At 59.0% G+C, this 12,450-nt stretch overlaps 1 protein-coding gene across 10 annotated transcripts in view; it reads right to left on the reverse strand.

Annotated features, from left to right (window-relative positions):
- The window catches only part of LOC311164062 (rho guanine nucleotide exchange factor 11-like), a 43,683-nt gene extending 35,377 nt beyond the window's left edge, over window positions 1-8,306 (reverse strand). For all 10 annotated transcript variants that reach the window (XM_084223326.1, XM_084223334.1, XM_084223333.1 and 7 more), the window contains exons 1-6: window positions 8,072-8,306; window positions 2,940-3,034; window positions 1,958-2,056; window positions 1,129-1,178; window positions 932-989; window positions 309-445 (exon numbers count right to left, since the gene is read on the reverse strand). In XM_084223326.1, coding sequence (XP_084079452.1) covers window positions 309-445; window positions 932-989; window positions 1,129-1,178; window positions 1,958-2,056; window positions 2,940-3,034; window positions 8,072-8,103 — 471 coding nt within the window. In that variant the 5' untranslated portion in view covers window positions 8,104-8,306. The remainder of the gene's footprint in view (window positions 1-308; window positions 446-931; window positions 990-1,128; window positions 1,179-1,957; window positions 2,057-2,939; window positions 3,035-8,071) is intronic.
- Between the last annotated feature and the right edge of the window lie 4,144 nt (window positions 8,307-12,450).

The following is a 12,450-nucleotide window of genomic DNA, read 5'->3' on the forward strand; positions in this document are numbered from 1 at the left end:
CAGGAATCACGGGAATCACAGGAATGGGATGGTGTGAGGGGGTGGGGATCCCCTCAGGGAATTCTGGCATCTCCTGGGGCAGTTCTGGGGTCACCCCTCTGGAATTGCGGGCTCCCCTGGAATTCTGGGCTCCCCTCCAGAATTCCAGGCTCCCCCCGGAACTGTGGGCTCCCCTCTGGAATTGTGGGCTCCCCCCTGGAATTCTGGGCTCCCTCTGGAATTCTGTGACCCACCCCGGAATTCCATGACCCCCCTGGGACTCCGTGACCCCCCTGGAATTCCCGGCCCCCCCGGAATTCCCGGCTCACCTGCAGGGGCCGGGGCTCCGTGATGCGCTGGGGGGGCCCCTGGGGACCCCCCGGGGGCTCCGGCTCCGGCTGCGACCCCGGAATTCCCACGGGGCCGGGGGGGGACCCCAGCAGGGTCAGGGCCACGTAGGCACCGGCTGGGAACGGAACGGGAGGAGTTGGGATAGGGAAAAGGTTTGCAGGGAAAATTCACCCGGGAAAATTCCAGGAGAAACGGGAGTGGGAAGGATTTCCTGGAAAAATGTGGGAAAAGGGGCGATGGGGGACTCCAAACAACAACTGGGAAGAGGGGGCCAGAAGGACTTCCAGGAAAATGGGGGGAAAAGGATTCCCAGGGAATATCTGGGAAAAGGGGGTGAGAGTCCCAGGAAAAACTTGGGAAAGGAGGTGAGAAGGATTTCCAAGGAAAAATTTCCAGGAGAAATTTCCAGGAGAACTGGGAGTAGGGAGGATTTCCAGGGAGAACCTGGGATGGAGGGGTAAGAAGGATTTCCTGGAAAACCGTGGGAAACACTTCCGGAATTCCCGATGGATGGAAAACGCCCTCCCCTCCCCCGGCCGGGCCCTTTCCTGGGGAATGGGAAAGGAGAGAATTCCCAGAATTCCCAACAGCCCCAACTCACACTTGATCAACTTCACCACCTCCAGGTGGGAGCTGTTGGTCACCATCGTCCCGTTCACCTGCAACGGCCGGGAATGGGGCTGGGAAAGGGCCGGGAAACAACGGGAATTCTGCCGGGAAACAACGGGAACGGCCCCGGGAAAGGGGAACTGCCCTGGGAATGCGGGAATTTCCCGGGAGCTGGGAATGAACGCCCACCTTGATGATGCGGTCGCCCTCCTGCACGCCGGCCCTCATGGCAGCCCCACCTGCACACGGCAGGGTCAGGGCAGGTCCCAGAGCGACTCTGGAATGTTCCACGGGCACCTCCCCACCCCCCAGCCCCGTCCCTTCCGATCCCAGAGCAAAACCTCCCCGGAGCGGCGCCGTTCCCAAGGAGACCCCGGCCCTCCCACGCGTTCCCCACACCTCTCACACCTTTCCCCACCATCCTCTCCCCCGATTTTCTCCTTTTTCCCTCCATTTTCTCCCCCAGGCTCAGGCTGGAGATGGATGAGGGGACCCCTGGGGATTGTCCAGCCTGTCCATCCCTGTGCCCATCCCTGTGTCCATCCCTGTGTCCATCCTCGTGTCCATCCCTGTGCCCATCCCTGTGTCCAGCCTGTCCATCCCTGTGTCCATCCCTGTGTCCATCTTCATGTCCATCCCTGTGTCCATCCCCGTGTCCATCCCCGCGTCCATCCCCCTGTCCACCCCTGTGTCTGGCCATGTCCATCTCCATGTCCATCTCCATGTCCCCCCCATGTCCCCCCCGATGTCCATCCCCCCCCATGTCCCCCCCTGTCCCCACCATGTCCATCCCTGTGTCCCCCCCATGTCCCCCCCGATGTCCATCCCCCATCCCCCGCCTTGTCCCCCCCATGCCCCCGCTGTCCCCCCCGTGTCCCCCCCATGTCCCCACCGTGTCCATCCCCCCATGTCCCCCCCGTGTCCCCCCCGTGTCCATCCCCCCGTGTCCCCCACTGTGTCCATCCCCCCGTGTCCCTCCCGTGTCCCCAGTGTCCCCAGTGTCCCCCCCGGTGCCCACCGGGCCGCACGGACTGCACCAGCACCACGCGGTCGCCGCTGACGGTGAAGCCGAAGCCATGCTGGTCCCGCTGGATGATGACACAGCGCTGCACCAGCCCTGGGACACCGGGACAGAGGGACGGACACGGGGACAGACAGACAGACACGGGGACAGACGGACAGACATGGGGACGGACAGACAGACACGGGGACAGACAGACAGACAGACAAGGGGACGGACAGACAGACACGGGGACAGAGGAACGGACAGACACGGGGACAGAGGGACAGACAGACATGGGGACGGACAGACAGACACCAGGACAGACAGACAGACAGACACGGGGACAGAGGGACAGACATGGGGACAGAGGGACAGACATGGGGACAGAGGGACAGACAGACAGACAGACACGGGGACAGAGAGACAGACACGGGGACAGACAGACAGACAGACACGGGGACAGACAGACAGACACAGGGACAGACGGACAGACACGGGGACAGACAGGGACAGGAGCGAGAGGAGGCACTGAGGCTCTGGGGTCCGGTTTGGCTCTGGGGAACCCCCGGGCCTGCAACGCCTCCTGGTCACTGTCCAGCGCTGACCACCAGGTCCTGTGGTCACTCCTGACCCTGGGGTCACTGTCCAGCGCTGACCACCAGGTCCTGTGGTCACTCCTGACCCTGGGGTCACTGCCCACCCCTGACCACCAGGTCCTGTGGTCACTCCTCACCTCATGGTCACTGTCCAGCCCTGGCCTGGGGGTCACTGTCCACCCCTGAGCTCGGGGTCACTGCCCACCCCTGACCACCAGGTCCTGTGGTCACTCCTGACTCCCCAGACCCACATTTCCCCAAATCCCCAAATCCCGACATTCCAAGAGCGCGGGGAGGTCTGGACCCGCACCCTGGCCCTGAGTGACCCCTGAGTGACCCCTGGGTGACCCCTGGGTGTCCCCGAGGGCCGGATTCCCGGAATTCCCGGGGGCAATCCCCACCTGTGGACTCGGAGCCGTCCGAGGGCTGCCGGTGGTGGCCGGGGGACCTTCGCTCCGAGGGGGACTCGCCCAGGGACGAGGAGAGGCTGCTCAACCTGGGGAGGGACACACAGCTCGGGGGCCTGGGAGCTCGGGGAGGGCTGGACAGACCCCTGGTCACTGCCAGGCCGGCTGGACATCACCCCTGGTCACTGCCAGGCCGGCCAGAGACACCCCTGGTCACTGCCAGACTGGCCGGACACAACCCCTGGTCACTCCCAGGCCAGCTGGACATCACCCCTGGTCACTCCCAGGCCAGCTGGACATGACCCCTGGTCAGACATGACCCCTGGTCACTCCCAGGCCGGTCAGAGAGACCCCTGGTCACTCCCAGACTGGCCGGACACGACCCCTGGTCACTCCCACGCTGGCCAGAGATGACCCCTGGTCAGACACAACCCCTGGTCACTCCCAGGCCGGCTGGACATAACCCCTGGTCACTCCCACGCTGGCCAGAGATGACCCCTGGTCAGACACGACCCCTGGTCACTCCCAGGACAGCTGGACACACTCTCCAGCCGCTCTGGAAGATCCCACCCGTGGAGTCCGAGCTGTGGCACTGCCTGGACATCCAGAAGGATCTCCAGGAATTCCTTGGAAAACTCCCGGGATGGGGATCCAGCCCTGCCTGAGCCCCTCCCGATGCTTCCCAACCCTTTTTCCATGGAAAAATCATCCCAAATTTCCACCCTGGCACAGCTCGAGGCCATTCCCACTTGTCCTGTCCTCGTTCCCTGGGATCAGATCCCAAATCCCTCCAGATCAGATCCCAAATCCCTCCAGGATCAGATCCCAAATCCCCCCCTGGGATCAGATCCCAAATCCCCCTGGATCAGATCCCAAATTCCCCCTGGATCAGATCCCAAATCCCCTCTGGGATCAGATCCCAAATTCCCCCTGGATCAGATCCCAAATCCCTCCTGGATCAGATCCCAAATCCCCCCTGGATCAGATCCCAAATCCCCCCTGGGATCAGATCCCAAATTCCCCAGGATCAGATCCCAAATTCCCCCTGGATCAGATCCCAAATCCCCCCTGGATCAGATCCCAAATCCCCCCTGGATCAGATCCCAAATCCCCCCTGGGATCAGATCCCCAAATCCCCCCTGGATCAGATCCCAAATCCCCTCGATCAGATCCCAAATTCCCCCTGGATCAGATCCCAAATCCCCCCTGGATCAGATCCCAAACCCCTCTGGATCAGATCCCAAATCCCCCCTGGATCAGATCCCAAATCCCCCCTGGATCAGATCCCAAGTCTCCCCTGGATCAGATCCCAAATCCCCCCTGGATCAGATCCCAAGTCCCCGCTGGATCCCCTTTTCTCCAGGCAGAAATCCCAGGAAAAGCCCCTGAGGATTCCCCAGCCCCTTTTTCCATCAGGAGCCCCAGGCCTGGGCACTGCCCTAGACGTTCCCCGCCCAATCCGGAGGAAAATCGGGATTAACCCTCAGGATTATCCCCGGCCAAGCCTGGGTCAGCCCTTGTTATCCACCCAAAAATCCCTTTTTTTTTTCCCCAAAAATCCCCGAATCCCGGGATCCGCGGCATTCCCGAGATGATTTCCCTTGGAAGCCACAATTCCAGGAATGCCCAGATCCCGGCCAGGGGCATCCAGAGGGATCCAGAGGCTTTTCCTGCCCCTCTGGAAGCAGCCGGCGCTTAACCAGGCTATAAAAAAGTCGTTTAATTCGGCTTAATTAAAGCTCCTTAATTGCCTCGGGGGCGGCCGAGCCGCGGCCGTTCCCACAATTCCCACAATTCCCATTCCAGGGGCGCCCCCATAGGGACCCCAGCCCTGCTCTCCCTTCCCACCTCCCAAAAACCCAAAAATCCCCCAAAATTGGGGCTTGGAATGGGGAAAAACCTCCCTTTTCCCAACCCTTCCGCCCCCTGGGCTCCTTCCCACGGCAGGTTTGGGATTCCCAGCTGGAAAATCCCACGGAAACCTGGGACAAAGCAGGGTTTAATAAAGCAGGAAAAACGGGGGGGAAATCCCCTTTTCCGACTTTTCTGAGCCCTCAATTCCCTCCACGCTGTCGTTTCCCAAGGAAAATCAGAATTCCAGGGGCGGCTGGGGGGTTCTTCCCATAAAACCCCCAAGAGTTTTTTCTGGGAATGCTGCAGGATAATTCCCAGCTCTCCCCTGCATCCCAAACCCCTCCAGGCCGTTCCCAACCCCTGCTGGACATTCCCAGGTTTTTTTTGGGATCTGGTCCTGCTGGGAATCTCGCCCAGGGCTCTCCTGGCAGCCAGGATTCCCAAAACCCCGCGGATTTTCATGGAAGCAGCTCCCAACTCCCAAATTCCCAACTCCCACAGGGAACGGGGCCGTGGCAGCCCCGGCCTTTGATTCCCAAATTCCCAAAAAACCTCGGGATCTCGGGGAATTTTATTTTTTTGTGTTTTTTTTGTTTTTTCCCCCCACATTCCGAGGGCGGCCGCCGAGTTCTGGGAGGAATCCCGGGAGTTCGGATCCCGCTGGAATTTCTCCTCGGATTTGCAACATTCGGTTCCCTCCCTGCCGGGGGCTGCGGCTCCGCTGCCCTCCCTGGAAAGGCACCAGGGAAAAACCAGGAAAAACGGGAATTTCCCCCCATTTCTGCCCCTTCAAACCCCGGGTTAGCCCCGGCCTCCGTGGGATTTTCCAGCCGGGAATTCCGGTTCCAGCGTGGGAAGGAGCCCAGTGGGCAGAAATGTTGGAAAAAGGGAATTTTCCCCCATTTTTCCTGCTTTCAATCCTGGTTTGTCCCAGATTTTGGTGGATTTTCCAGCTGGGAATTCCAATCCTGCTGTGGGAAGAGATGGGAAGGAGCCCAGAGGGCAGAAATGTTGGGAAAAGGGAATTTTTTCCCATTTTTCCTGCTTCAAACCCTGGTTTATCTTGAATTTCCGTGGGATTTTCCAGCCGGGAATTCCAGTTCCAGTGTGGGAAGGAGCCCAGTGGTCAGAAATGCCAGAAAAAAGGAATTTTTCCCCATTTTTCCTGCTTTAGACGTGGTTTATCCCGGGTTTCCGTGGGATTTTCCAGCCGGGAATCCCAACCCTTTTTCTGGGAAGGGATCCCAACGGGGCAGCACCGCCCGGGGCGATCCCAAACGTTGGAAAACGGGAATTTTCCCCCATCTCGGGGTTTTTTTTTTGGGAATTCTCCGCTGGAATTCTCCAGGAAGCTGCTCCAGGAGCTCCCGGTGGGGTAATGATTAACGGGAGCCACTCCTGGAAAAGCGGGAAGTGGCAGAGCTGGTTCGGCCGGGAATGCCGGGCCCGGAATTCCCTGGCCCGGGGGGATCCTTTTCCCTCTCCCTGGAATCCCGGAATTCCGTGCCCAGGAGCCACCCCAAACCTCCCGGGCCAGGGAGGGAAAGCTCTCCCCGTGCCAGGGGGATCCGGGCTGGAATTCCGTGGGATAACCGGGGGTGAGATCCAGGATTCACCCCTGGAATCCCAAAGAAACCAGCCTGGGGAATCCCTGGAATCCTCCGGGGTGGAAAAGATCCTCAAACCCCCCCAAAATCCCACCCTAATCCCAACCCCACCGCGCCAGGGACCCACGGGATAACCCGGGGTGGGATCCAGGACAGATCCCTGACACCCCAAACAATCCAGGGGAGGGAATTCTGGAGTTCTCTGGGATGGGAAAAGCGGGAAAAAAACACCCTGGAATTCGGTGGGGAAATGATTCCCGAAATTTCTGGGATCTGCTTCTCTCCCAGGGCCCCCAAATTCCCTCATTTTCCACCCAAATCCACGTGGGAAACGCCGCGGCTGGAGCGGGGATCCCAACCCAGGAATCCTCAGCAAAATTCCTGGATTTGTCCCAGAAAAACCTTCCAGGTTCATCCCACAAAAAAAAAATCCCCAGATTTGGTTCAAAATGGAGCAAAACAAACCAGGGAAAAGCCAATTCCCAGTGGCAGACACTGGAAATATCCCAAAAATCAGAAAGGTTCCGGATATTCCCCCCCACTCTCCAAACCTGGGAGTTTTACCCCAAAACGCTGCTGCCCTGAGGGATTTATGGAAATGTGGGATGGGCTGAGCCCTCCCCATTCCCAAAATCCCGGAATTTTATCCCAAAATGCTGCAAGGATGGGGTGGGGAGGCCCAGAGCTGGGCTGAGCCCCCCCAGCATTCCCAAAATCCCAGAATTTTATCCCAAATTCCCCTCTTTTCCCCGAAGGAATGGGGTGAGGGCTCCAGGATGAGCTGAGCCCCCTCCCAGGTCCCCAAAACCCCCAAAATCCCAGAATTTCACCCCAAAGCACTGCAGGGACGGGGCAGGAGCTCCACCCTGATCTAAATCCCTTCCCCTGAACCCCCCGAGCCCCAAAATCCCAGAGTTTCACCCCAAAATCCCAGCGTTTCACCCCAAATCGCCGCTTTTCCCCCGAGACATGGGGCGGGAGCTGCGGACGGGGCTGAGCCCCCTCCCAGAGCCCCAAAATCCCCGAATTTCACCCCAAAACACCCCAAATCCCAGCGTTTCACTCCAAAACACCCCAAATCCCAGCGTTTCACTCCAAACCATCCCAAATCCCAGCGTTTTGCCCCAAAACACCCCAAATCCCAGCGTTTCACCCCAAATCTCTGCAGGGGCCGGGTGTGGGGTCCAGCATGGGCCGAGCCCGCTCCTCCGAGCCCCTAAAGCCCCGGATTTCACCCCAAAACACCCCAAACCCGGCATTTCCCCCCAAACCCGGCATTTCACCCCAAATCCCGGCATTTCACCCCAAATCCCGGCATTTCACCCCAAAACACCCCAAACCCGGCATTTCCCCCCAAACCCGGCATTTCCCCCCAAATCCCGGCATTTCCCCCCAAATCCCTGCAGGGGCCGGGTGCGGGGTCCAGCCCGGGCCCAGCCCGCTCCTCCGAGCCCCCAAACCCCCGAATTTCGCCCCAAATCGCCGCCGCTCCCCCGGCCCCGCCGCGCCGGCCCCGCCGCAGCCGAGCCCCCTCCCCGTTCCCGCAGCCCCAAAATCCGCCCGTTTCTCCCCAAACCCGCGCTCCCCCCTCGCCGGGCCGGGCCCCGTCCCCTCGCCCGCTCTCCCCGCGGCCCTGCCGGGCGCGGGGGGCTCCGCCGCCCGTACCTGTCCGGGGCCTGCGGAGGCCTCACGCTCATGGTGGAGCTCGCTCTGTCAGGGCTCTGCCCGGAGCCGCCGCCCCGCTCCGGCCGCCCCCGCCACCATCCCCGGCCCCGGCGGCTGCGGCGGCCTCGGGGGGCCCCGAGCGACCCCCGCGGCCCCCCGACCCCCGGCTGCGGTTGGTGCCGGCCCGGCTGTGGGGGCTCCCCGCCCGCCGCCCTCCCTCCGCCGCGGGGGCCGGGCTGAGGGAGAGGCCTGGAGGCCGCTCCCAATCCCCGGGCTCGCCCGGCCCCCCGCGCCCGGCACGGCGGGGCAGCGCCCGCGGGGGCGGCGGGACGGACCGCGGGGCTGAGGGGACGGAGGGGAGGGCCAGGGGACACAGTGACCGCGGGGCTGAGGGGACGGAGGGGAGGGCCAGGGGACACAGTGACCGCGGGCAGCGGGGGACTGAGGGGACAGTGTGGGTCTGGGGACACAGTGACCGCGGGGCTGAGGGGACTGAGAGGACAGCGAGGGGACACAGTGACCGCGGGGAGCGGGGACTGAGGGGAGAGCCAGGGGACAGCGAGAGGACACGGTGACCGCGGGGTGCGGGGGACTGAGGGGACAGTGTGGGTCTGGGGACACAGTGACCGCGGGGAGCGGGGGACTGAGGGGACAGGGAGGGGACACAGTGACCGCGGGGAGCGGGGGACAGCAGGGACAGAAAGGGGACACGGTGTCCTCGGGGAGTGGGGGACTGAGGGGACAGTGTGGGGACACTGAGTGACCGCGGGGTGCGGGGGATGGAGGGGACAGCGAGGGGACACAGTGACCTCGGAGTGCAGGGGAGAGAGGGACAGTGGGGGACACGGTGACCTCGGAGTGCGGGGGAGAGAAGGGACAGAAAGGGGACACGGTGACCTCGGGATCTGGGGACACAGTGACCTCGGGGTGCGGGGGACACTGAGTGGCCTCCGAGTGCAGGGGAGAGAGGGACAGCGAGGGGACACGGTGACCTCGAGGTCTGGGGACACTGAGTGACCTCGGGGTGCGGGGGACAGAGGGACAGCGAAGGGACACGGTGACCTCAGGGTGCGGGGGAGAGAAGGGACAGCGAGGGGACACGGTGACCTCGGGGTTTGGGGACACTGAGTGACCTCGGGGTGCGGGGGAGAGAAGGGACAGCGAGGGGACACGGTGACCTCGGGGTTTGGGGACACTGAGTGACCGCGGGGTGCGGGGGACAGAGGGGACAGTGGGGGACACGGTGACCTCGGGGTTTGGGGACACAGTGACCTCGGGGTGCGGGGGACACAGGTGACAGAGGGGACACTGAGTGGCCTCGGAGTGCAGGGGAGAGAGGGACAGCGAGGGGACACGGTGACCTCGGGGTTTGGGGGATGGAGGGGACACTGAGTGACCTCGGGGTGCAGAGGACAGCAGGGACAGTGAGGGGACACGGTGACCTTGGGGTGTGGGGGAGAGAGGGGACAGTGGGGGACACGGTGACCTCGAGGTCTGGGGACACTGAGTGACCTCGGGGTGCGGGGGACAGAGGGGACAGCGAGAGGACACGGTGACCTCGAGGTCTGGAGACACTGAGTGACCTCAGAATGTGGGGGACACTGAGTGACCTCAGAATGTGGGGGACAAAGGGGACAGTGAGGGTTTGAGGGGGGACAGGGTGACCTTGGGGTGTGGGGGACATGAGGACAGCGAGGGTTTGGGGACAGCGAGGTTTTGGGGACACCCATGGGGACAGTGTGGGTCTGGGGACACCCATAGGGACAGCGAGGGTTTGGGGACAGAGAGGGTTTGGGGACACCCACGAGGACAGTGAGGGTTTGGGGACAGCGAGGGTTTGGGGACAGTGAAGATTTGGGGACAGCGAGGGTTTGGGGACAGCGAGGGTTTGGGGACAGTGAAGATTTGGGGACAGCGAGGGTTTGGGGACAGCGAGGGTTTGGGGACAGTGAAGATTTGGGGACAGTGAGGGTTTGGGGACAGCGAGGGTCTGGGGACAGTGAAGATTTGGGGACAGCGAGGGTTTGGGGACAGCGAGGGTCTGGGGACAGTGAAGATTTGGGGACAGCGAGGGTTGGGGACACCCAAACCCCCCGGACAGAACCCCCAGACCCACCCTCGGGAATTCCCGGGATCCCGGGCAGCCCCGGCCGCCCCTTCCCAAACCCCCGAAGGAAGCAGCGAGCCCCCTCTGTTAAAAGGTTTTTATTTAACGTTTTGAATTCGAGGTAAAATACTTTTATTTTTCAGTTTTTGTTTTTTTTTTTTTTTCCTTTTTTCCGGTTTTTTTTTTCAACTTCCATAACAAAATACGGAGCTATGGGATACCCCTGGAAAAAAATATGTATATTATCCATAAATTTCTCTAGCACTCCATCATATATATATATAATATATATATGCAACCCTTTTTTAAATCTGATTTTTATAGAAATCGGAATTTTTTAAAGGCACAAATTTCGGATTTTTTGTCTTTTTTTTTTTGTTTTTTTTGCCCCTCTACTTTACACCCTATGTACAAAGCCACGCTCCCCATCCCAAATTCCATCCATCGTCCCCATGGATTCCTGCCGGATTCCCACCGGGGAGAGTTCAAATCCCTCGAAATCCCTCGAAAAAGGGGTTTTTGGAACCCAAAGAAAAGCGTAAATATCTGTTTACAAAGCGCTAAAAAAAAAAAAATCAAAGTTTTCCCCGGAAAACCCAAAGTTTTTCCGGATTTTTGATGATTTCAACCGAGAGAAAATTCCTGGTGTTTTTTTTTTTCCAATCCCACCAGGATGCGGAGACGCGAAAAAAAAAGAAAGAAACCAACGGAAACAACAGCTTAAAATAATAAAAAACCTCAACATAATTATGGAATAAATAAAAAAATCCGGGACAACCCCATTAATGCTGTTGGATTTTTCCTCCTCTTCCTCCTTTTTGGGAAATCCCTCCCCAAAAATTCCCCCTTTTTGGGGCTGTCCCATCAAAAGTCTTTTTTTTTTTGTCGTCGTTGTTTTTTTTTTTACATTTTTCCTAGATTTGCTACGAAAAAGAAGCGAAATTAACAAAAACAAACGGCTGGAAAAACGGGATCATGCTCCGGGGCAAATTCATCCAGGAGAGAATTCCAACCATTCCCAACTTCCCGAGGGTTTGTTTTCTATTCAATGGTTTGGCACGCTGGAATTTTAGGAATTTTTCCTTGAAACTTCCGATTTTTTTCTCCACAAAATTTTGATCTGGTTGATTTTTTTTTTCCTTTAAATCCATTTTTTTTAAACCTTTTCCTTCTCCTCTTCCTGCTTTTTTTTTTTTAAATCTTCCTCTTCCTGTTTTGTTTTTTTTTCCTTCCTCCTCCCGGGCTCCGTTGGGAATTCTGGAATTCCCGAGAGGCGCCGGATCCGTCGTCCTGAGTCCGGAATTCCCTGAACTCTCCCAAGTTTTTTATTTTCATTTTTTCTTTTTTTTTCTTTTTTTTGCAGTGCAATGGCTGTGGAAAAAAAAAAAAACCCCGACATTCCCACCCTTCCCAAAAAACCCCCAATCCCAAAAAATCCTTTTTAAAGCCACAAAAACTCCAGCCTCCTTCCTTCTCTTCCCGTGGGATTTCGCCTCGAATCCAAAGGATCGGAGGTGGGGGGGAAATTCCAGGGTTTTCCCCCCTTTTTGCTTCTGCTTTTCCCGACGGTTCCGGCACTTGGATTTGGGATCGGCGGCGGGAATTCCGGGAAAGGCCTCCTCGTGTAATTCCTGAGTTCCTCCTCGCGCCCTCTCCGGGTTTTTTTTTTAATTATGGTTTTTTTTTTTGGGATAATCCAGGGGTTTTCCACCCCAAATTCTTTGAACTCCACATTCCGAGGCTCCCGAACCCGGCCGGGCTGGGACTTTGGGAATCGCTCCCGGTTCTTCTTCCAGCAGGGAATGTTCCGCCCCGCCCCGGAATTCCCGGCGAGAGCAAATCCCGGGAATTCCCGGCGCCGTCCTCGGGGGCTCGTCCCGCTGGGAGCTCGATCCAGAGCCTCCGGAATTCCCGATCCAGAGCCCCCGGAATTCCTCCGCGCGGGGAACGGCGGCATCTGCGATTTCCTCCCCAAAATCCGGGGAGGATCCACGGAATCCGAGCGCTCCCGGAAAAAAAATTCCCAGAAAAAGTCCAAACGTGGTTGGTTTTTTTTTTTTGTTGTTGTTGTTTTCTTGTTTTTTCTTTAAGGCATGAGTCAAACGGGGAGAAAGGGGGAGGGTCCAAAAATCTGGGAATGGCGCCGGGAATTCCGGCGCTCCCGGGACTCACCACAATCATTCCAGCGCTCCTTCCAAGCATTCCCAAAAATTCCACCCACACGGATTCCGCAGCGGGGAAAAAAACTCCCGCTGTGGGCACACGGAAACGA

The sequence above is a fragment of the Fringilla coelebs genome (genome assembly GCF_963513975.1).
Source record: "Fringilla coelebs genome assembly, chromosome: 29".
NCBI lineage: Eukaryota > Metazoa > Chordata > Aves > Passeriformes > Fringillidae > Fringilla > Fringilla coelebs.